The sequence below is a fragment of the Lepidochelys kempii genome, chromosome 2 (genome assembly GCF_965140265.1).
Source record: "Lepidochelys kempii isolate rLepKem1 chromosome 2, rLepKem1.hap2, whole genome shotgun sequence".
In the NCBI taxonomy this organism is placed as follows: Eukaryota; Metazoa; Chordata; order Testudines; family Cheloniidae; genus Lepidochelys; species Lepidochelys kempii.
Genome location: NC_133257.1, coordinates 268,168,849 through 268,191,581, shown reverse-complemented (window position 1 = coordinate 268,191,581; position 22,733 = coordinate 268,168,849). Strand labels below are relative to the sequence as shown.

The window sequence follows — 22,733 nt, the reverse complement described above, 5'->3', positions numbered from 1 at the left end:
GCAACTACAAAATGTTACCACTGATACTGTCTCATAACTCAGGCCTAATGTCACACCAGTGAAAGGGAGAGTTATTTGTGTGTGTATTCATATTGAAAAAAGAAACCCCCGGTATTAAATTCTGACATATCCGCAGTGTTTTTCATCGGAAGAATCAGACCTCAAAGCACTTTTCAGGCTATTCAACCACTGTAGTAATTTGGAGACAAAATGCAGAGTAAGCACTGCAGTTAGCAGATAAATTCTGCTCTCAGTTACACCAATATGAAAGTAGAGTAACTCCACAGAAGTCAATGGAGTTACTCTGGATTTCCACCAGGATAAATGAGAGAAGAAATTATCCTCCTGTTTGAAGGACCATGCTTGGTGTTAGTGACAATACTGAGCACTGGAACTTAACTCCTTTTCCAGGCCATGTCTACACTACACAATTAAGTTGACCTAAGTTACGGCTGGTTTCCACTACCAGGGAGATCAACGTTCAGAGATCGATTTAGCGGGTCGAGTGAAGACCTGCTAAATCAATGGCAGAGCGCTCTTCGGTCAACCATGGTACTCCAGCTCTCTGAGAAGAGTAAAGGAAGTTGACCGGAGAACGTCTCCTGTCGACACAGCACAGTGAAGACACCAGGGTAAGTTGACCTAAGCTACGTCGACTCCAGCTACATTATTCACATAGCTGGTGTAGTGTAACTTAGGTCGACTTACCCCCGTAGTGAAAACAAGCCCTTAGACTTACAGCTACTGCAGTAATTGCTGCCGTTTTTCATGTCCTCGCTACCCTCCTTCGGTCAGTGGTGCACGTCCTCCCCAGGAGCGCTTGCACTGACTTAAGAGGGGCACAGTCTGGGGGGCTGAGAGCCCGGGCTCTCAGCCAGAGCCCAGTTGTCACCCAGGCTCTCAGCGGCAGGAGCTCCATGCAGAGTGGGGAGCTGAGACCCCAGGCAGCAGCCAGGCTCCAGCTCGGAGCTCTGTGTGTAGCGAGATCAGAGAGCCTGGGTTACAGCTGGGTGTTCTGTGAGGAGCCTACAGCCTGGTCTCTCAGTGCAGGACAGTGAGGCTCCAGCTGTCAGCACCTCTGGGGCTCACAGCTGGAAAAAAAAACTTCCCCCTGATCCCCTCCAGCTCAATTTCAAAACAGGGACTATACCAGCAGTGAAAATGCCATTCTTGTCAATTTCACAGCTCCAGCTGTCAGCCACCCTGACAGCCAACAGGCGATGCAAGTAAGGCAGTGTCTATACAGACATTGCGTTCCCCAAACTATGTCGACCTAAACCTTATGCCTCTCATTCAGGTGGATTTACTAGGTCGGAGTAGCGAGCGAGTTACAGCCACGGGAGGAAAACTATAGCATGTACGTTTACATAGTTAGGTCGACGTAACCTGACTAAACTTTGTAGTTTAGACATGCCCTAACATCACATACCCCCAAACTAATTTTAATAGGTGTCCTAAAAAATGGGAGAAATCTATAGCCATCCTAGAAAATTACTCTTCTGCTCAATTTCTTTTGGTAAGAAAACAAAATTAAAGTGAATTCAGCCTGCTTTTCAGAAACATTAGTACGGTATACAGACATAGCACAGTATTAGCTATGAGCATGTGTTTAATTCTATTGCCCCATAAATCTTTCCCTTTAAAGGGATGTTCACTCATAAGCTCTTTTTTCTTTTTTTTAAAAGTCCATCAGAAGCAGGAAGCCTGCCAAACAATCAGTGGGGCCAACTAAACGATTGAGGAGGAGCACTCAAGGAAAACAAGGCTGTTGCAGAGAGGCTAAATGAATTCTTTGCATCACTCTTCAGTGCAGAGGATGTGAGGGAGATTCCCACACCTGAGCCACTCTTTTGAGGTGACAAATCTGAGCTGCCATTAGAGGAGATTTTGGAACAAAACTGATAAGTTAAACAGTAATAAGTCACCAGGACCAGATGAGAGTTTTGAAGGATATCAAATATGAAATTACAGAATTATTAACTCTGATATGTAACCTATTGCTTAAATCAGCTTCTGTACCAGATGACTGGAGGAGAGCTAATGTGATGCCAATTTTTTAAAAGGCTCCAGTGGCGATCCTGGCAATTACAGACCAATAAGCCTGACTTCAGTACCAGGCAGACTGGTTGAAACTATAGTGTGAATTGTTGGGGAAGCAACACAGCTTTTGTAAGAGGAAATCATGACTCACCAATCTATTAGAATTCTTTGAGGGGGGTCAACAGACATGTGGACAAGGGTGATCTACTGGATATATTTCAGAGTAGCAGCCGTGTTAGTCTGTATCCGCAAAAAGAAAAGGAGTACTTGTGGCACTTTAGAGACTAAGAGACTAACAAATTTATTAGAGCATAAGCTTTCGTGAGCTACAGCTCACTTCACTGGATGCATACAGTGGAAAATACAGTGAGGAGATTTTATATACACCAAGAACATGAAACAATGGGTGTTACCATACACACTGTAACAAGACTGAACAGGAAAGGTGAGCTATTACCAGCAGGAGAGTGGGGGCAGGGGAGGGGGAACCTTTTGTAGTGAAAAGAAAAGGAGTACTTGTGGTACCTTAGAGACTAACCAATTTATTTGAGCATGAGCTTTCGTGAGCTACAGCTCAATTCATCGGATGCATACTGTGGAAACTGCAGAAGACATTATATACACAGAGACCATGAAACAATATCTCCTCCCACCTCACTCTCCTGCTGGTAATAGCTTATCTAAAGTGATCACTCTCCTTATAATGTGTATGATAATCAAGTTGGGCCATTTCCAGCACAAATCCAGGTTTTCTTACCCACCCCCCCACACACAAACCCACTCTCCTGCTGGTAATAGCTTATCTAAAGTGACCACTCTCCTTACAAGGTGTATGATAATCAAGGTGGGCCATTTCCAGCACAAATCCAGGGTTTAAGAAGAACGTCGGGGGGGGGTGGTAGGAAAAAACAAGGGGAAATAGGTTACCTTGCATAATTACTTAGCCACTCCCAGTCTCTATTCAAGCCTAAGTCCATGATCTGTAGGAGGGGAAATAAACAAGGGAAAATAGTTTTACTTTGTGTAATGACCCATCCACTCCCAGTCTTTATTCAAGCCTAAGTTAATTGTATCCAGTTTGCAAATTAATTCCAATTCAGCAGTCTCTAGTTGGAGTCTGTTTTTGAAGTTTTTTTGTTCAAGAATTGCCACTTTTAGGTTCGTAATTGAGTGACCAAAGAGATTACTGGGAGTGGATGGGTCATTACACAAAGTAAAACTATTTCCCCTTGTTTATTTCCCCTCCTACTGTTCTTGTAAAGTGCTGGAAATGGCCCACCTTGATTATCATTACAAAAGGTCGTGTCCCCCCCGCTGGTAATAGCTCACCTTTCCTGATCACTCTTGCTACATAACACCCATTGTTTCATGTTCTCTGTGCATATAAAATCTCCCCACTATATTTTCCACTGTATGCATCCCATGCAGTGACCTGTAGCTCACAAAAGCTTATGCTCTAATAAATTTGTTAGTCTCTAAGGTGCCACAAGTACTCCTTTTCTTTCTACTGGATATAGTGTACTTGGAATTTCAGAAAGCCTTTGAGGAGGTCCCTCACCAAAAGTTCTTATGCAAAATAGGCAGTTATGGGATTAGAGGGTAGGTCCTCTCATGGATCAGTAACAGGTTAAAAGATAGGAAACAAAGGGTAGGAATAAATGGTCAGTTTTCACAGTGAATAAAAGTAAATAGCAGGGTCCCCCAAGGATCTGTACTGGGACCAGGGCTGTTCAACGTATTCATTAATGATTTGGAAAAAGGAGTAAACAGTGAGGTCACAAAGTTTGAAGATAATACAAAACTACTCAAGAGAGTGAAGTCCAAAACTGACTGTGAAGAGTTACAAAGGAATCTCACAAAACTGGGTGACTGGGCAACAGAATGGCAGATGAAATTCAAGGTTGATAAATGCAAAGTAATGCACATTGGAGAACATAATCCCAACTCTACATATAAAATGATGGGTTTCAGAGTAACAGCCGTGTTAGTCTGTATTCGCAAAAAGAAAAGGAGTACTTGTGGCACCTTAGAGACTAACCAATTATACAGCCCCGCAACCTGAAGCAAATACTCACCAACAACCACATACCACACAACAGAACCACTAACCCAGGAACTTATCCTTGCAACAAAGCCCGTTGCCAATTGTGCCCACATATCTATTCAGGGGACACCATCACAGGGCCTAATAACATCAGCCACACTATCAGAGGCTCGTTCACCTGCACATCCACCAATGTGATATATGCCATCATGTGCCAGCAATGCCCCTCTGCCATGTACATTGGTCAAACTGGACAGTCTCTATGTAAAAGAATAAATGGACACAAATCAGATGTCAAGAATTATAACATTCATAAACCAGTCGGAGAACACTTCAATCTCTCTGGTCACGCAATCACAGACATGAAGGTCGCTATCTTAAAACAAAAAAACTTCAAATCCAGACTCCAGCGAGAAACTGCTGAATTGGAATTCATTTGCAAATTGGATACTATTAATTTAGGCTTAAATAGAGACTGGGAGTGGCTAAGTCATTATGCAAGGTAGCCTGTTTCCTCTTGTTTTTTCCTACCCCCCCCCCCCAGATGTTCTGGTTTAACTTGGATTTAAACTTGAAGAGTGGTCAGTTTGGATGAGCTATTACCAGCAGGAGAGTGAGTTTGTGTGTGTATGGGGGTGGGGGGGATGTGAGAAAACCTGGATTTGTGCAGGAAATAGCCCAACTTGATTGTCATGCACATTGTGTAAAGAGTTGTCACTTTGGATGGGCTATCACCAGCAGGAGAGTGAATTTGTGTGGGGGGGTGGAGGGTGAGAAAACCTGGATTTGTGCTGGAAATGGCCCACCTGATGATCACTTTAGATAAGCTATTACCAGCAGGACAGTGGGGTGGGAGGAGGTATTGTTTCATATTCTCTGTGTATATATAAAGTCTGCTGCAGTTTCCACGATATGCATCTGATGAAGTGAGCTGTAGCTCACGAAAGCTTATGCTCTAATAAATTGGTTAGTCTCTAAGGTGCCACAAGTACTCCTTTTCTTTTTATAAAATGATGGGGTCTAAATTAGCTGAAATCATTCAGGAGAGATCTTGGAGCACCGTGGATAGTTCTCAGAAACATCTGCTTAAAGTGCAGTGTCAGTCAAAAAAGCAAACAGAATGTTAGGAACCATTAGGAAAGGGATAGACAATAAAACAGAAAATATCATAATGCCATTATATAACTCCATTACACCCACATCCTGAATACAGCATGCAGTTCTGGTCACTCCATCTCAAAAAAGATATATTGGAATTGGAAAAGGTATAGAGAAGGGAAACAAAAACGAACAGGGGTATGGAAAAGCTTCCATATGAGGAGAGATTAAAAAGACTGGGGCTGTTCAGTTTAGAAACAAGACAACGAAGGGGGGATATGATAGATGTCAATAAAATCATGCCTGGTGTGGAGAAAGTGAACAAAGAAGTGTTACTGACCCCTTCATGTAAAACAAAAACCAGACGCCATACAATTGAATTAACAGGCAGCAGGTTTAAAACAAACAAAAGGAAGTATTTCTTCACACAACACACAGTCAACCTGTGGAACTCATTGCCAGGGGATGTTGTGAAGGTCAAAAGTAGAACTGGATTCAAAAAAGGATTATAGATAAGTTCATGAAGGATAGGGCCATCAATGGCTTTTAGTCAAGATGGTCAGGGAGACAATCCCATGTTCTAGGTGTCCCTACATCTCTGACTGCCAAAAGCTGGGACTAGACAACAGCAGATGGATCACTAGATGATTACCTGTTCTGTTCTTTCCCTCTGAAGCATCTGGCACCAGTGCCACTGTTGGAAGACAGGATACTGGGCTAGGTTGGTTCATTGGTCTGACCCACTATGACAACAAGGAGTCCGGTGGCACCTTAAAGACTAACAGATTTATTTGGGCATAAGCTTTCATGGGTAAAAAACCCACTTCTTCAGATGCAAAGCTTATGCCCAAATAAATCTGTTAGTCTTTAACGTGCCACCAGACTCCTCATTGTTTTTGGGGATACAGCCTAACACAGCTATCCCTCTGATACTTGACCCACGATAGCCATTCTTCTGTAGTAGGTTTCTGTTGAATTTGTGGAACAATATGGAATTATTTTGGGGGTCAAAATAGCACTTGTAAATTCTCACAAATGTTGCCTGTTTTATACTTCAAAGGAACCAAGAATAAATTTAAGGCCAAATCATGAGCTTCAAGGGGAGCAGCAGGTGCTCAGCAACTCTTACTACTTGTCCCCTTGCTGGAGATGTGGTTTTACTTTTAAAAACAATCCTGGTGCATTTTCAACTCAATTCTCTTTGCCTGACAAACACAAACCCCTTCCACATGTGACTGCTCCCACTGACAATGGGATGAGGCGTTAGGATTCCTCATGTAAGGGATGCACGATCTAGCACGCGTTGAGTTTAATTAGATTAACAAAAAGCGAGGTTTAGACAGAGAATCAAAATGTAATCACAGTACCAAATAGCATTTATATGGCAAAAAGAAAAGGAGTACTTGTGGCACCTTAGAAACTAACCAATTTATTTGAGCATGAGCTTTCGTGAGCTACAGCTCACTTCATCGGATGCATCCAATGAAGTGAGCTGTAGCTCACAAAAGCTCATGCTCAAATAAATTGGTTAGTCTCTAAGGTGCCACAAGTACTCCTTTTCTTTTTGCGAATACAGACTAACACGGCTGCTACTCTGAAACCTGTCATTTACATGGCATTAGTTTGTACCTCTCCCCCAGAGGGCTATGCATCCCTCTCTGGTACACATGGAAACAATTCTTTAAAATTCTATATAACACAAAAAAATGTCTCTCTTAATATGGAGTGGCTTTATTGCATTCACAGAAAACAACAGTCTGTTCATCTGTGAAACAGTCTCCCAGGAAAAGGGGTGGGAGCGCTGTTGCTTGGGAGACTTAAGCCAAGACTGAACAAAGGCCTGGGTATGGGAATGGACAAGATGATTTTATTGTTCTTTCCCATTTCTCAGTTACATGATCCAGATTTGTCTGGTGGTTTATTTTTCCTCTACAATTTCCAACCACTTATGTCAGACTTGTGCTTTTTTCTTTTAAATTGACATGTAATTTCAAAAGTGATTATAGATGCTTAACGGAAACCAATAGCTGAATACCTCCTGGCACAGAACACCCAACCAATAATAGTTCACGGCCCCGATTCTGCATCTGCATGTACCTGTGTGATGCTCCACATGAATTCAATGGGGCTCTGTGTGTCAGACCCATGCACGCTTACTGCAGTGGGGCTCTGCACAGGCACCCACAGAGGATCAGGGCTGAAAACAAAAACCATCTCAAATGAACCCCAAGGGGGAACTTTGAGCTATGAAGAAAATCCACCCGGAAAACTATGGAACTATGAAAAATTACTCTTAAAAGGCCTGATGTAACCCAACAAATCTAGTGACAATAATAATGTAGGCAGTGTGTCCGGATGAAGAGAGACATGGTCAGGGATGAGGAAGGTGAAAGTTGAACAGGAGCCGGGCTGTTGGGTTGCTGCACAGCCGCTGAGGGCCCCGGCCCCAGCCCCACACTCCGGCAGGACCAGGACAGGAGGATTTTATACTTGCTGATCCGCCCACGCTGGGCTGAGCCGGAGCCTCTCTAGCTTCCTGGTCTGGTCCGTGGCACCCCCCTATTTATCTCTGAGCCAGTATCGATGAAAATCATCACACCCCCTCTACACACCCACACACACACCCCAGACTCCCCCCACCGACCCACACCCCCCCCACAGACCCCCCCACACACAACCACCCCCCAGACCCCCCCACCGACACACACACACACACACACACCCAGACCCCCCCCACCGACCCACACACACACCCCCAGACCCCCCCCACCGACCCACACACACACACACACACCCAGACCCCCCCCACCGACCCACACACAGACACACCCCCAGACCCCCCCCACCGACCCACACACACACACACCCCCAGACCCCCCCACCGACCCATACACACACCCCAGACCCCCACACACACACCCCAGACCCCCCCACACACACCCCAGACCCCCACACACACACCCCAGACCCCCACACACACACCCCACACACACACCCCCAGACCCCCCCCACACACACACCCCCAGACCCCCCCCCACACACACACACCCCAGACCCCCCCACACACACACCCCCAGACCCCCCCCCACACACACACACCCCAGACCCCCACAGACACACCCCAGACCCCCCCCACACACACCCAGACCCCCCCACCGACCCACACACACCCCAGACCCCCCCACACACACACACCCCCAGACCCCCCCACCGACCCACACACACCCCAGACCCCCCCCACACACACACCCCCAGACCCCCCCACCGACCCCACACACACACCCCAGACCCCCACAGACCCACCCCCTCCCGCCCCCCGACAGGGGGTTTCCTGCCCCCCCGGGCCCTTACCTGGGCAGCGGCCCGCTCGGCCATGGCCCTTTGTCGCGGCCCGGGGGCGGCCCCAGGAGCTCCCGCTGCGGGCTGGGCAGAGTCCCGGCGCCGCCTCGCCACGGGCCGGCCCCGCTGCCGGGCGGAGCAGAGCGAGCGCGGCCCGCAGGGAGGGAGGGAGCCGCGGCCTGGCTGCCGGGGCCGGGAGCGGCGGGGCGGGGCCGGCGGGGAGCGGGGCGGCAGCGGCCCCTGGCGGCGGGGGGATCGCGGCGCCGGGGCGGGTCTCCCAGACTGCGGCCCCCGGCCCCCGCGGCTCACCCGCATCTCGCCTCCCGCCTCCCGCCGCCAGGCCCCGCGGCTGGTCCCCCTGGGCCGGGGCGGGCTCCCGCCCCTCGGCCTCATCCCCCGCCACCGGGCCCCCCGCCTTAGCCCCTGCCCCCCTCCTCTGCAGGGACCCCCCTCACCTTTCGGGAAGGGGGGCAACAGGGCTGGGCTTTCTGCTGGCGGCAGAGGAGGGGGCTGCACCGCTGGGACCCCCCCGTCCCTGCTCTCCCCCTTTCCGGGGTCCTTCCTAGGGAATTACTCCCCCCCCCCCACACACACACACACCCCCACCCCCCGTGTGCCTCTGCCACCTGCCAGGCCCATCTCAGAGGCTCCGGGGGCAACAGCCGGCCACAGCTGCATTGCAGGGAGCTTCCCCTCATGAGCATCGCATCACAGAAGTGTGGGGCCGGAGGGCCCCCCCCCAGAAGTCATCGAGTCCAGCCCCCTGCGCTTTGGCAGGACCAAGTAAACCTAGACCAGGCGCTCCCAAACTTCATTGCGCCGCGACCCCCTTCTGACAACAAAAATCAGTGCACGACCCCAGGAGGGTCACCAGGCAGCAGGAATCGGGCTTTGGCCCTGGGCCCCCATGTCTAAACACTGGCCCTGGTGACCCCCATTAAATTGGAGTCCTGACCCACAGTTTGAGAACTGCTGACCTAGACCATCCCTGTCAGGTGTTTGTCCAACTTGTTTCTAAAAGCGTCCAATGATGGGGACTCCACAAACTCCCTTGTGAGCCTATTCCCCAGCTTCACTACCCTTATCCCTAGAAAGCTTTTCCTGAAAACCTACCCTAAATCTCCCTTGCTGAAGATTAAACCCATTACGTCTTGTCCTACCTTCAGTGGACAGGGAGAACAATTGATCCCCATCCTCTTATCTAACAGTCCTTAATGTAATGGACGACAGTTACCAGGTCTGCCCTTGGTCTTCTTTTCTCAAGACTAAACATGCCCTTTCCTCATAGGTCAGATTTTCTAAACCTTTTATCATTTTGACAGGTTTCAGAGTAGCAGCCGTGTTAGTCTGTATTCGCAAAAAGAAAAGGAGTACTTGTGGCACCTTAGAGACTAACCAATTTATTTGAGCATAAGCTTTCGTGAGCTACAGCTCACCTCATATCCGATGAAGTGAGCTGTAGCTCACGAAAGCTCATGCTCAGATAAATTGGTTAGTCTCTAAGGTGCCACAAGTACTCCTTTTCTTTTTGCGAATACAGACTAACACGGCTGTTACTCTGAAAACTGCCCAGTCAGTTATTCCCCATTTTGTGGTTGTGCATTTGATTTTTCCTTCCTAAGTGTAGAACTTTACACTTGTCTTTATTGAATTTCATCTTGTTGAATTCAGACCAGTTCTCCAATTTGTCAAGGTCATTTTGAATGTTAAACCTGCCTTCCAAGGTGCTTGCATCCTTTCCCAGCTTGGTGGCATCTCAAATTTTATAAGCATACTCTCCATTCTACTATCCAAGTAATAACAATATTGAATAGTACTGGACCCAGTCCACTAGATAGACCCTTCCAATATGACAGAAAACCATTGATAAGTGCTCTTTGAGTACAGAATTTCAACCAGTTGTGCACACACACACCCTTATAGTCATTTCATCATTCTAGACCATATTTCCCTAGTTTGCATATGAGAATGTCATGTAGGACTGTGTCAAAAGCCTTACGGAAATCAAGGTATATCATATCCACTGCTTCTCCCCTCCACTAGATCACTTACCCTGTCAAAGAAGGAAATTAAGTTGGTTTGGCATGATTTGTTCATGACAAAGCTATGCTAACTATTCCTTATAACCCTATTGTCTTCTGGATGCTTCTAAATTAATTGTTTAACCATTTGCTCAAATATCTTTTCAGGTACTGAAGTTCGGCTGACTGGTCTATAATTCCCTGGGTCCTCCTTGTTCCCCTTTGCAAAGAGAGAGATACTACCTCTGCCCTTCTCCAGTTTTTTGGATCTTTCCCATCCTCCAGTTCTCAAAGATAATTGCTAATGGTTCCAAGATTGCTTCAGCTAGTTCCTTAAGTACCCTAGGAGGAATTTCATCAGGCCCTGCTGATTTGAATACATCTAACATATCTAAATATTCGTTAACCTTTCTTTCCCTATTTTGGCTTCTATTCCTTCTCCCTAGTTGTTAATATTCATTGTGTTTACAGAGGGACAATCTCACTCATCGATATATTTTGCTTTCCACAACCAAATCCCTGTACAACTTTTCATGAGTGATGTACCCGAGTATTCAGATTCTAATTTCTAAACTGTATTGTTAAATCTATTCACATAAATGTGGGTTATTGCTCATTATGTACTTTGTGTATCATGTGTCTTTTAAAAACAAACCTTGTATTTGTGGATAATCTAAGCCCTATACCCAGATGTACAGACTCTCTTTCCCCAACCTATGTATTATATCATTTTTTTAACATTAGCTTTAAAAATTTTAAATCTGGTCATCGTTAGCCTTTTTAGTGAAGACTGAAGCACAACAGCCATTAAGCACCTCAGCTTTCTTAATTTCATCAGTTATTTATTAGCTCTCCTTCCCTGCTAAATAGAGGACCTACACTTTCCTTCCTCTTTCTCTTGCTCCCAATGTATTTAAAGAACCACTTTTTATTGCCTTTTATGTCCCTTGCCAGGTGTAACTCATTTTGTGGCTTTTCCTTTCTGATTTTGCCCCTGCAGACCTGTGCTGTTTTGTACTCTTCCTTATCAATTTAACCATGTTTCCACTTTTTGTAGGATTCCTTTTTGATTTTCAGGTCCTTAAAGAGCTCCTTACTTTTACTACTCTTCCTGTCTTCCCTTTGCATCAGAATAGTTTTCAGTTTGCCTTTAATATTGTCTCCTTGAGGAACTGCCAGCTCTCCTGAACTCTTTTTTCCCTTCGATTTTCTTCCCCTGAGAACTTACCTCCCAGTTCTCGGAGTTTGTAAAGGCTGCTTTTTTGAAGCATATAAATAGCAACCCAGCATCATAGCTCTGCTGCCATCGGTTGCCATACTTGTTGGAAGGGCATCCCCCACCCCATTGTTTGTTATTCTGAGTTATTGCATCACATCTAAAATTAGACTGTAAACTCTTCAGGGCAGAAGCCTTGCCTACATTCCTTCTGTGAAGTGTCTAGTACACCTTTGTGCTGTTTAAATAACAACAAAGCTGTACTGGACAGAGTAATTTGCAGAAGGGGAGGAGAAACTGAGGCACAAACAATTAAGTGACTTGGCCACATTAACTCCCCAAGCCAGTAGCTGAGGCAGGAGTAGAACCCAGGTCCTTGGAATCCCACTGAGACACTGCCTTCCCTCTTGTTATTTGGAGGGCTGGACAGCTGCTCCTCAGCCACAAGATCCCTGGTATTATAGGTTGTGACAAGACATTTGTTTAAAGGTACACCTTTCTAAGTGCTCTAAAATCAACATGCTTTGTCGGATTGCTTTGAAATTTGGCATACCTCAGGAGGATGCATTCTACAAGCAATGAGCCTATTAAGAGGCCTATACCCATCTTTGTAAACTGCCTGTAGGGAAGTTTTTATTTGGTTGGGGGGTTTTTGTATGCTGGGCAATAGGGTGTACACAAAACTTTCAAAACAAGGTAACACTAGATTTTAAAGGTGGGACAGCGTATCTTTTAAATATAATAGAATTTTTATTTCTTCCTCTTTGGTTAAGGCAAAATCAAAATGTCTTCTTTATGAGCGGTGGGGGAGGAGGAGGAGGGCGTGCTACAGCTTACAGGTTTAAAGGCGCTATGCAGTGAAGAGTTTTACAAAAGGGCAGAGAAATGAATTCTTTGGGACCACTTCAATGTAACGACAAATAAAACGGGGGGGGGGAAGCAATTGTTCTTCAGCTAGCTCTCTAAAATATTGCTCCCGAAGGAAAACTATTGGTGCGTTTTGATTCCAAACAGGGCTTTGTAACAGTGGGAAAAATATGTTTGAGCTTGAAGTTTTGCACCAGTTCAGCCAGTAGCTTTGTTCCCTCCTCATTCCTTTAGGGTTCATGTCTAGTCACTGTTCTTCATTGAGGGTCCAGTGTGTGTCTTGGGATACGGATGAACAAAAGGTCTCTGCTTTTCAGGTAATTCTATAAAATATCACTCAGGCTGTAAAGACAAGAAATTGAGTTATTACGGTACTGGGGGAGGGGAGGGGGTTATTCTGCAGAAATCACCAGTCTTGCAGTTTTGCCCCAGGATGTACTCTCATAACTCCTGAGGCCTTTGTAAATGTGATTTCTGGCCCCCTGTGAAAAATGATTAGACAAGCTGGAAAAACCAAAGGCATAATCTAATGTGTCATGAGGCTGGGGAGAATTTTTGTACGACACGTGGTTCCCCCAGGCTAAAGCATGGCAGCTACAAAGAACAGGTATAAAAGTGTTTAACAAAATTAAGATTTTCAACATTTACTAAAATGACCCTGCAACACTCCTAAGAATCCAGACCAACTCTCATCCTCCAGCTCTGTTTTTGTGTTATCATCTTTAAAAGTCTGGGTTAGTGTGTCTGTGTGTAAGTGTTCAATGATTTTTAATTTCTTTTTTGTATTTTGCTAAATGTGTCTAATAAGTTAATAGTGCTAAATAGTTACTGCTAAAGTATTATAGATTGAATGTTAAGAACATTTTATTTGTATCTACTGCCTCTTAAATACCAAATATAGGTTTCCCTAATATTCCATTGCTGTTTTTATTTATTAAATCCATGTTAATAATGTTAATTAAATGTACATTCTGTACCTTAAATTCTGAAAGAGTTCCTGGGTTACCATAACAAAAAGGTTTCAGAGTAACAGCCGTGTTAGTCTGTATTCGCAAAAAGAAAAGGAGTACTTGTGGCACCTTAGAGACTAACCAATTTATTTGAGCATGAGCTTTCGTGAGCTACAGCTCACTTCATCGGATGCATGCCAAGTGAGCTGTAGCTCACGAAAGCTCATGCTCAAATAAATTGGTTAGTCTCTAAGGTGCCACAAGTCCTCCTTTTCTTTTTCATAACAAAAAGGGAATAGTTTGTGGAAAATAGAGGTTAAAAGCGTTACCAACTCTTTTTACATTAAACATTTACAATGTTACTTTATACAGTAAGTAGTTTAAATTGGACTTGCATTTTGTCTTATACAGGGGTGTATTAACCAATTTTACAGCAATAGAGTTCCTTGAAGTTAGGTTGTGTGTGGGTTTTCTATCAAATAATACTGAAAAATAAGTGTGTGTACGCGTGAATGAGAGACGTCTAAAATAAAACTAATTTGAATTTATGCTTCAGGTAGTTTATAAAATAATATACAGTTTGGTTTGAATGTATGTTTAATTGCTCTGGGAAGGAAGAGGGAGGGGCGGCTGATGGTGCTGTGTGTATGTATGTGTGTTTGTGAGTGTAGGGAGGGGTCAGTATTATCATCTCTGGTAAAAAGTGTAAAACTTTTACATAAAATAGTTTAAACTAGGTCTGCATTTTGCCTACTTGGGGTGTATTAAACAATTTTACACCACCAGATTTCTTTTAAGTTAGGCTGTGTGTGTATTTTGTATAAAATAATGCAGAAAAATAAGTGTGAAGATGTGTGTGAGTCTTACCTATAATTAATTATAAAACTAGTTTGAATATATGCTTACAGTCATTTATAAAATAGTATACAGGTTGGCTTAAATGTATACTTGTTTTTGGAAGTAGGGCGGGGAGGGGGCATCAGTGGTACTTTGTGTGTGTGTTTGCATGTTGTATGTTTTGCTAAAAAAAGAATAAGAAGTTTATGGGCCTTTCAAAAACTTTACTAAAAATTAAGAATCCTCTAATACCATCTAAGCCAATAGGTGCTAATTTCTAATAACCTTTTATATTTTTGAAAGAATACATTACTTTGAGTAAATGGAATAAGGGGAATTGGAATAAAGTTTAGCCATGTAATTCCAGTGTGGTCTCTCTAGCAATTTTTAAAGACATTTGCTAAAGGAAATGTGTAAAAAGAGGAAAGTTTATTCCTTGGCCACAATTAAAAAACAAATATGGCTAATTGCTAAATTTACATCATCATCAAGTTCGCATTACGCCTCTGGTGTTTCAGGCAGTGACGATGCTCCTCCACTCCTGTCTGTTTCTGGTGAGTCTTTCAATGGTTCCCTAGCGGTGCCCCAGGGTTTTCAGCTCAGCTTCTACAGCTCTTCGCCACGATTTCTTCTTCACAAGGTTGTTTTCGGGCAGCCTCATTTTCACTTCCTTCAGGTGTCCATCTTATTGCTACTCTGGTGATGGAATCAAGTTTCCATCTGAAGCACATGACCGATCCATCTCCAACGCCTCCTGGCAATGATGGAGCTCAGATCCTCTTGGCTGCACTGTGTCAATAGATCTTGGTTTGAGATTGTTCTGGGCCAAAAGGTACGAAGGATTTTTCTGAGGCAGGTTGTATGGAATGAAGACAGTTTGGACATGTCATACTTTCTCATTCCCCAGCATTCTGCACTCTACAGTAGTGTTGACACTACGCAGCTCTGATTAATCTTGAGCTTGGTTTTGGTGTTGTATTTTGATGATTTCCAGACTGTATTTAAGCTCCTGAAGGTGTTCCTGGCTTTATTGATTTTGTTCCACCGTCCTGCCTGATAGCGCTGCCCAAGTATGTGAATGTTTCTACATTGGTGAGAACATAATCCTCTATCCATACCGGTGATGGTGAGGCAATATTAAAGGTCATGATATCGGTCTTATTGCGGTTGATTTTCAGTCCAATTAGCTGGCTGAATGTATTGAGTCGAGTTGTTTTTTCTTGTATATGGTGTTGGATATGTGATAGGAGAGCGACATTATCTGCGAAGTCCAGGTCTTCAAGGGATTCCTTTCCTTATAATCAATGTCATCAAAAGCTTCTATTTCAACTTTACGTGCGGAGCTGATCACAGTGAGATCAGTTTTGAAGTCAAAACTGGAGTACGTCAGGGGTGTGTCATGTCTGCAATCCTCTTCAACATTACCATCAACTGGGTAATGCGGCACACAACAGAAGACCTGTCAAGAGGCATTAAATGGACACTCTTCTCATCCCCCACCCTTAAATTTACATAGGTGTTGTACAAAGTTGGATACGTGTATGTGCGTACTTATTTTGTTGGGATTAATTACACTTTAATAAATATGATGCAGAGAATAATCCCATAGAAGGCCATGAGACTAGAATAAACCTACAAACTGGCTCAGGAAAATGTGATGCAATTTAATATTCTAGGAGGTGTGATTTTGCAAAGGTCCCATAGTTAAAGGATACCTGCTGAAAGGCTCAGCCAATGAAGTGTGCTTTGTCCCAAGGTCCCAGAACAGGGGTTTCTGCCATTTACCTCTTGCCAATCTGGAGGTGGGGGAAGTTTCTCTCTTAGAATCATAGAATCATAGAATATCAGGGTTGGAAGGGACCCCAGAAGGTCATCTAGTCCAACCCCCTGCTCAAAGCAGGACCAATTCCCAGTTAAATCATCCCAGCCAGGGCTTTGTCAAGCCTGACCTTAAAAACCTCTAAGGAAGGAGATTCTACCACCTCCCTAGGTAACGCATTCCAGTGTTTCACCACCCTCTTAGTGAAAAAGTTTTTCCTAATATCCAATCTAAACCTCCCCCACTGCAACTTGAGACCATTACTCCTCGTTCTGTCATCTGCTACCATTGAGAACAGTCTAGAGCCATCCTCTTTGGAACCCCCTTTCAGGTAGTTGAAAGCAGCTATCAAATCCCCCCTCATTCTTCTCTTCTGCAGGCTAAACAATCCCAGCTCCCTCAGCCTCTCCTCATAACTCATGTGTTCCAGTCCCCTAATCATTTTTGTGATTCTCCTTTTTGTGATTCTCCTTCTCTCCTCCTTTTTCCTTTTTGTGTTATTTTAAAACTTTCTTGGTCATCTCTGAAGGGAGGCTGGAGAACAACTGTATCCTGTATGATATAATTAATTCTCTAGTTATATATGAGTATATATCTATATTAAATAATTAATGACAAAGAGAAAATATAACTACACACACACACACACACAGAGAGAGAGAGAGAAGTTATATTTTCTCTTTGTCATTAATACTTTGCAACCTTTGTGTAGTTGTTTAATGAACTGTATTTGGAACACTACTAACAGCATATGAAAGCTTTTCCTCCAAAAATGTATGATTATATGTCAGTACTAATACTTTACTCCTCTGACTAAGGCTTTATTTAGAACTGCGCTAAATGCATATAAAGATATTTTTTTCTAAAAATGAGAAAAATGCATGTATATGTCTTAAGGTCTCCTTTCTCTGTCATTAAGCCTTTACACGATTGTTTAATGACTTTCTTTGGAAACGTACTAACTGCATATACAAATATTTTCCTCTCAAAATGCATTATATATATATATATAAAGTAACACTTCTGCTTTATTCTTCTTAGTAACCTTTTCTACAATTATTTAATAGATTTTATTTAGAAAAATACTAATTCCAGAAAACAATATTTTTCTCTAAGAATGCATCTTAACACTTCTCCTTTATTCTTCTCTCAATAAGACTTTGTACAGCTGTTTACTGTTTATTTAGAATTGTACTAACTGCATAAAAACCATTTTCCTCTAGAAATGCACAATTTTATATAACACTCCTTTATTCCTCTATCATTAAGGCTTTGTACAATTATTTAATGAGTATTTAGAAATGTACTTAATGCATAAAAATATTTGTCTGTATACATTTCGTGCATATACGTATGTATTTGTCTACGTATCATAGATATATATGTATGTACCACCACTTCTTTATTACCATCTTTAAGACTAGGTACAATTATTTAATTACCTTATTTAAAAATGCACTAAATGCATAAAAATTCTCTCTAAAAATGCACAATTCTATATATGATGTATTAACATTTCTGTAAAAAGAAAAGGAGGACTTGTGGCACCTTAGAGTAACCAATTTATTTGAGCATGAGCTTTCGTGAGCTACAGCGGCTCACGAAAGCTCATGCTCAAATAAATTGGTTAGTCTCTAAGGTGCCACAAGTCCTCCTTTTCTTTTTGCGAATACAGACTAACACGGCTGTTACTCTGAAACCTAACATTTCTGTATTGCTATGACATTAAAGTTTTATTTAGAAATGCACTAACTGCATATAAAGATTTTTTGTAAAATAGTGTTAATATATATGCATTAAATCTGTCTTCTGTAATTACTAAGGTTTTTGTAAATTATTTAATTATTTTATTTTGAAGTGCATTAAATAACTTCATTAAAATTATAGAATCACAGAAACATAGAAATGTAGAGCTGGAAAGGAACCTCGAGAGGTCATCCAGTCCAGCCCCCTTCACTGAGGCAGGACCAAGTAAGCCTAGACTTAAACCTAAACCTGTTTTTCTCTAAAAGTGACAAAATTGCATGTGGTTGTACAATGTATTGCTGTATTAACACTTCTCCTTTCTCTGTCATAAAGTCATTAAATAATTGTGCAAGAGCTTCATTTAGCAAAGTACTAACTCCATAAAAATTTTTTCTAAAAAGGAATGTTAACACTTCTCCTTTATTCTTGTGTCATTCAGGCTTTGCACACTTGTTTACCAGACTTTATTTATAAATGTACTAACTGCATAAGAAGCATGTTTTCCTCTTAAAATTAGGGAAAGACATAACATCTATGTTTTATTCATTTATTTTTAATGCTTTCAGTAGGGATAAATTAAATAAGAGATGCATTTACATACCAGGTAAACAAAGCTAACAAATTGGGGAAAGAGAAAGCCTGGCTACACCTCAGTTGGGAAGAGAAACTTTATCTGAGCTATAAAGACCAGGATGGGGGGGGGGAGAGGCTTCTAAACCTCAGATAATGAGCAACTGAATCAACTGATTGAATGCAATAGTCGTGTGTCATGGAAGGTCTTTTATGAATGCCTGTAAAACGCTGGTGATTTATATTGTAAAATGTATTAACGTATGGGAGGAGTTATGAATACTCATTTATTGTGTGTTTTGAAGTGTGTGGTCCAACAAAGGCAGGAATAGTTCCCGCGCAGACAGCAGAGGGAGGGCAGCTATTTTCCTGTCTCTTGTGTAAATTAAGCATGGTAGAATCAAAACAATGGAAGCCCTATTTACGTACAGGGGGATGGGAAGCTCACAGGAGCTCAGCGCCTGGTGGACAGATCAGCCTGAGTACACAGGAGGGCTTCCTGCCTCCTGAAGCAAGATTATTGATCTTCGGGAGATATAAGCAAGGACAGATAATAAGCCATTTCAGGCATCCATCACTAGACAGACACAAGAGGCCAGAGCTCTTGCAAGCTTAGAAAGACAGGTCCTTCAACCGGGGGAGTTGAAGTCTCTGAAACTGAATTTAGATGAGAAACCTGCTTAGGCAAAGATCTTTCACCTGGGAAGACAAAGGAAACCAGCCCCTTGTGCTTTTGTAAAAAGTCCTGAGAGAAAGTCAGCCCTGGCTGGGAAGAAGAATGACTGGTGAGAGAGTATCTTGAACAAAGTCTGTATCTTGCTAAATTAAGTTTTAGACTTTTAGATGTGTCTTCACTTTTGCTTATAACCCTAATTTTTTTCCCTTTTACTTAGCATCATCTAACCTATGTCCTGTTATTAATCAGTTTGTTTTATTTTACTATAAACCAATTCAGTGCTGTGTTTGAAGGGAAGGGTATATTCACTGCAGTTAAGCTAATAAGCTGTGATGTGTTTTTGTGTCTTTAGAGGAATAAATTAACTATTATTTCTCGGAACAGTCCAGGACATTGCAGAGCTCATGGTTTTGGGAAAATGTGGAACTGGGAGTGTCTCAGGGTGCAAGTAGTAACCCAGGCGGATGGAAGTCTGAATGAGGTTGTACTATACTGCTGGGGTCAGAGCTGCTGAACCAGGACTGTCTACCACACAGACACTCAGGATGTGACCTGCATGCTGGTAGGCTGATTGGGAATGGCCCAGGTTGGAAGCTACAGCAGCAAAGCATTGTGAGGCGCCCAAGGTTATACGGCAGGCAGTGATGCAACCTCTCACTTGTCTGGATTTGCATCCCACACTGACTGGATCATGACACTAGCCTTTCCTTTTTAAATGAGCTGTGAGACCTACAAAGGATGACTGAATTCTAACTGCTGCTCAGATACCTCCGCCTTCTGTTGCCATGACTAAATGACTTAAGCAGCCTGCCTAAGTTTCCCAATCTGTAAAATGAAACAGTTCAGAGAATCTTGTGAGGATTAACATGAACAAAAGATTTTGAAATTAAAAAGCATAAATGAGGAGCATCATAGATCCTGCTATCACACAGGAACCAATGCAATGTTACCAAATTCCTTCCCAAATCTTACAACAGAGTGATAAAGTCTTTACTTATCTCCTAGTCACACCTGGTTTATAATACTGCACTTCCCTGTTTCATGATCTTCCAAAATCCCTCCACTGTGATCTGTGGGAGGTCCTGAATTCTGGAGCTAGTCTATTATATTAGCTGTGATTGTGAAATATGACCATGGGCCAGAGTTTTATAGATTTCTCTCTAAATCAAAGTAGTCAGAGGTCTAGCCACAAACAGATCAGATAGTGCCATGCCTAACTACTCATATTTGCACCACAATTCATTGCAGACAGAACAGTGCAAACACAATGATTTTCAGGCACAATATTGTTTCCATTAGAATGAAGGCTAGGTTGCGACATGGCTGATATTAGATACTGTATCAGTCTAATCCTTTGTCATGTTCAATGGCTTCCTACTACAATCTCTGACATTAATTCAAGATTGTCCTCCTCATTGCAAAGCTCTCCTCAAACTCATTCCACCAGCCCCGCAACTGTACAGCCACCCACACTGCCCTCTACTCATGGTGCGTCTCCAGCCTGCGTGCCTCCTCCCCAGGTTGTACTGAATGTGACAGTACAGACACTATGGTACCTTATCTATACCGAACGCTTTGCCTCTCCAAGACCCTGACTCACTTCCTGTTCTCTATTCCCTTTAGATTAAGATCTGCTCTGAACCTTATCACCTTTTCCAAAATCTGTCACTCTTTCCATCCTCTGTTCTCAGTAACTAATTTGCAAGTGAACTTCTGAGAGCTTGCTACTTTTTTCCTTTCCAGCCCTTCACCTTTCTCTCAACGCCCTCTCCCTACAGAGTTTTCCTTTCTTCTCCAACCTCTCACTGCAGTATTTTGGGTAACTCACCTGTACAGGGATCTCTCACTCCTCAGAGTCCCCCTGATCCTTGACACATGGCTCCCCCATCTTGCTCACTGTAGGCTATTAGGCAGGGGTCAGAAATAGTAGAATCTGTTTATGGAACAATATACAATTCATTTAAATACTAGCTGGAAGGAATTATAAATGATTATTGAGCAATCTGCTTGTGAAACTGGAGGTGAAGGGTGATCCAAAGCAAAGACGCTACTTAGGAATCTGCAGAAAAGTAAAAAGTCTGATAGGAGGTATGTCCTGCTCCCAACAGCGCATTCAGAACAATGGTGATTTCAGACACCTCTAAGCCTTGACCCTCCAGAACCCACAGCAAGTAGAGAAAAAAAAGCTGGAAGTAGAACGTCACTGATCACCAAGCTTCTAATAAGGGAGTGGAACATTCTCTTCACCCAAAGGGATCAAAGATTCATAGTTCGCCATCACATTCTTGTGAAGCTCCTGAATTATCCCACGTCTCCCAGGAGGAATAGAACAAGATGTCGTCAAACATCACCAGGACTTGAAATCATAAGCATTCACATGCCACACTTCCTTATTCAACTGCATTATTATTAAATAGGAAAAGAAATAGGAGAATATAAAAGTCCTCATATAAACATTCCTCACATTCCCCTAATATCATTGTTGTGCAAATTATTGCCACCATGTTTCTGTTTTGCAATTCACATTCCTTTGCATCTTCAATTCATTACTGAGAGACTCAACATTTCATTAAACTTGAATACAGCAGTTCAATTGAACTGCTGAATAAAATGTATTAGCTGAATAGCCCTGTATCTTGAAACACAAACATATTTGAAATGCCCAGATGATCCAGTGTTGGGGCTCATAGTAGTGCCTCACAAGTATCAGTGAATGCATCCTCACAACACTCCAGAGAGGTAGGCCAGTACTATTTCCCCTCACTACTAAAACAGGGATCTTAGACCCAGACAGGCAAAACTCCAAGTTATCAGTAGTAGCTTCAGTGTGCCCTCCATTCCTGGGTATCTCACATTATATATCGGAAGCCAGAATCTCAGAGGTGGAAACAGCCAGGCCAGCCCTACGCATCTGAAGATGGGCAACCGGGAACGGAGGGATCCGTAAGAAGAGACGGATTCACTTTTGTCCTAGATTTGGCTACATTGTGCTTTATTGTCCATTCATCCCCCCAGCTGTCTGTTCTGCCCACCTGTTGCATCCTGTCCCTCACCTAGACTGCGACCCCTCTCAGGCAGGGACTGTTTTCTTTGTTACTTCTCTGTACAGCAGCTAGCAGAATTGGGCCTGACCCTAGACTGGGGTTCCTAGGCACTACGGTAACGTAAATGACTTGCACAAGGTCACACCGGAAGTCTCTGGCAGAAGCAGAAATAGAACTCAGATCTTATGACTCTCAGTTGTGTGCGTTAATCACAAAAAATTCTTTCCGCCCATGCTAAACACCTCTTTAATGTCTGACTCAGAGTCAGGCTTTGCTCCTACCACTAGTTGAGATATTGTTAACTTGAGAACTTCACCATTAGTGCCTGGGGAAGTCTCAGAATCCAGAAGTTCTTGTTCTTCAGCAGGTTCTCCACATTCTCTGCAATAGATTGTACTCCTGGATCAGAATTTCCACCACAGCCCACTTACTCCCCAGCTGGTTATCAAACTCCATCACTGTCCTC

At 43.1% G+C, this 22,733-nt stretch overlaps 1 protein-coding gene across 4 annotated transcripts in view; it reads right to left on the bottom strand.

The window, feature by feature from the left end:
• The window catches only part of LOC140905763 (zinc finger protein 783-like), a 35,321-nt gene extending 26,602 nt beyond the window's left edge, over positions 1 to 8,719 (bottom strand). Inside the window, exons 1-3 of one of the 4 annotated variants that reach the window (XM_073329201.1) lie at positions 8,534 to 8,719; positions 2,968 to 3,020; positions 2,192 to 2,280 (exon numbers count right to left, since the gene is read on the bottom strand). Coding sequence is in view for 1 of the 4 variants with exons in the window: in XM_073329200.1 (XP_073185301.1) it covers positions 8,534 to 8,557 (24 nt within the window). In the remaining 3 variants the exon portion in view is untranslated. Of the gene's footprint in view, positions 1 to 2,191; positions 2,281 to 2,967; positions 3,021 to 4,262; positions 4,317 to 8,533 lie in introns of those variants that run through there. The other 3 variants (XM_073329203.1, XM_073329202.1, XM_073329200.1) reach the window with 3 other exon arrangements.
• Between the last annotated feature and the right edge of the window lie 14,014 nt (positions 8,720 to 22,733).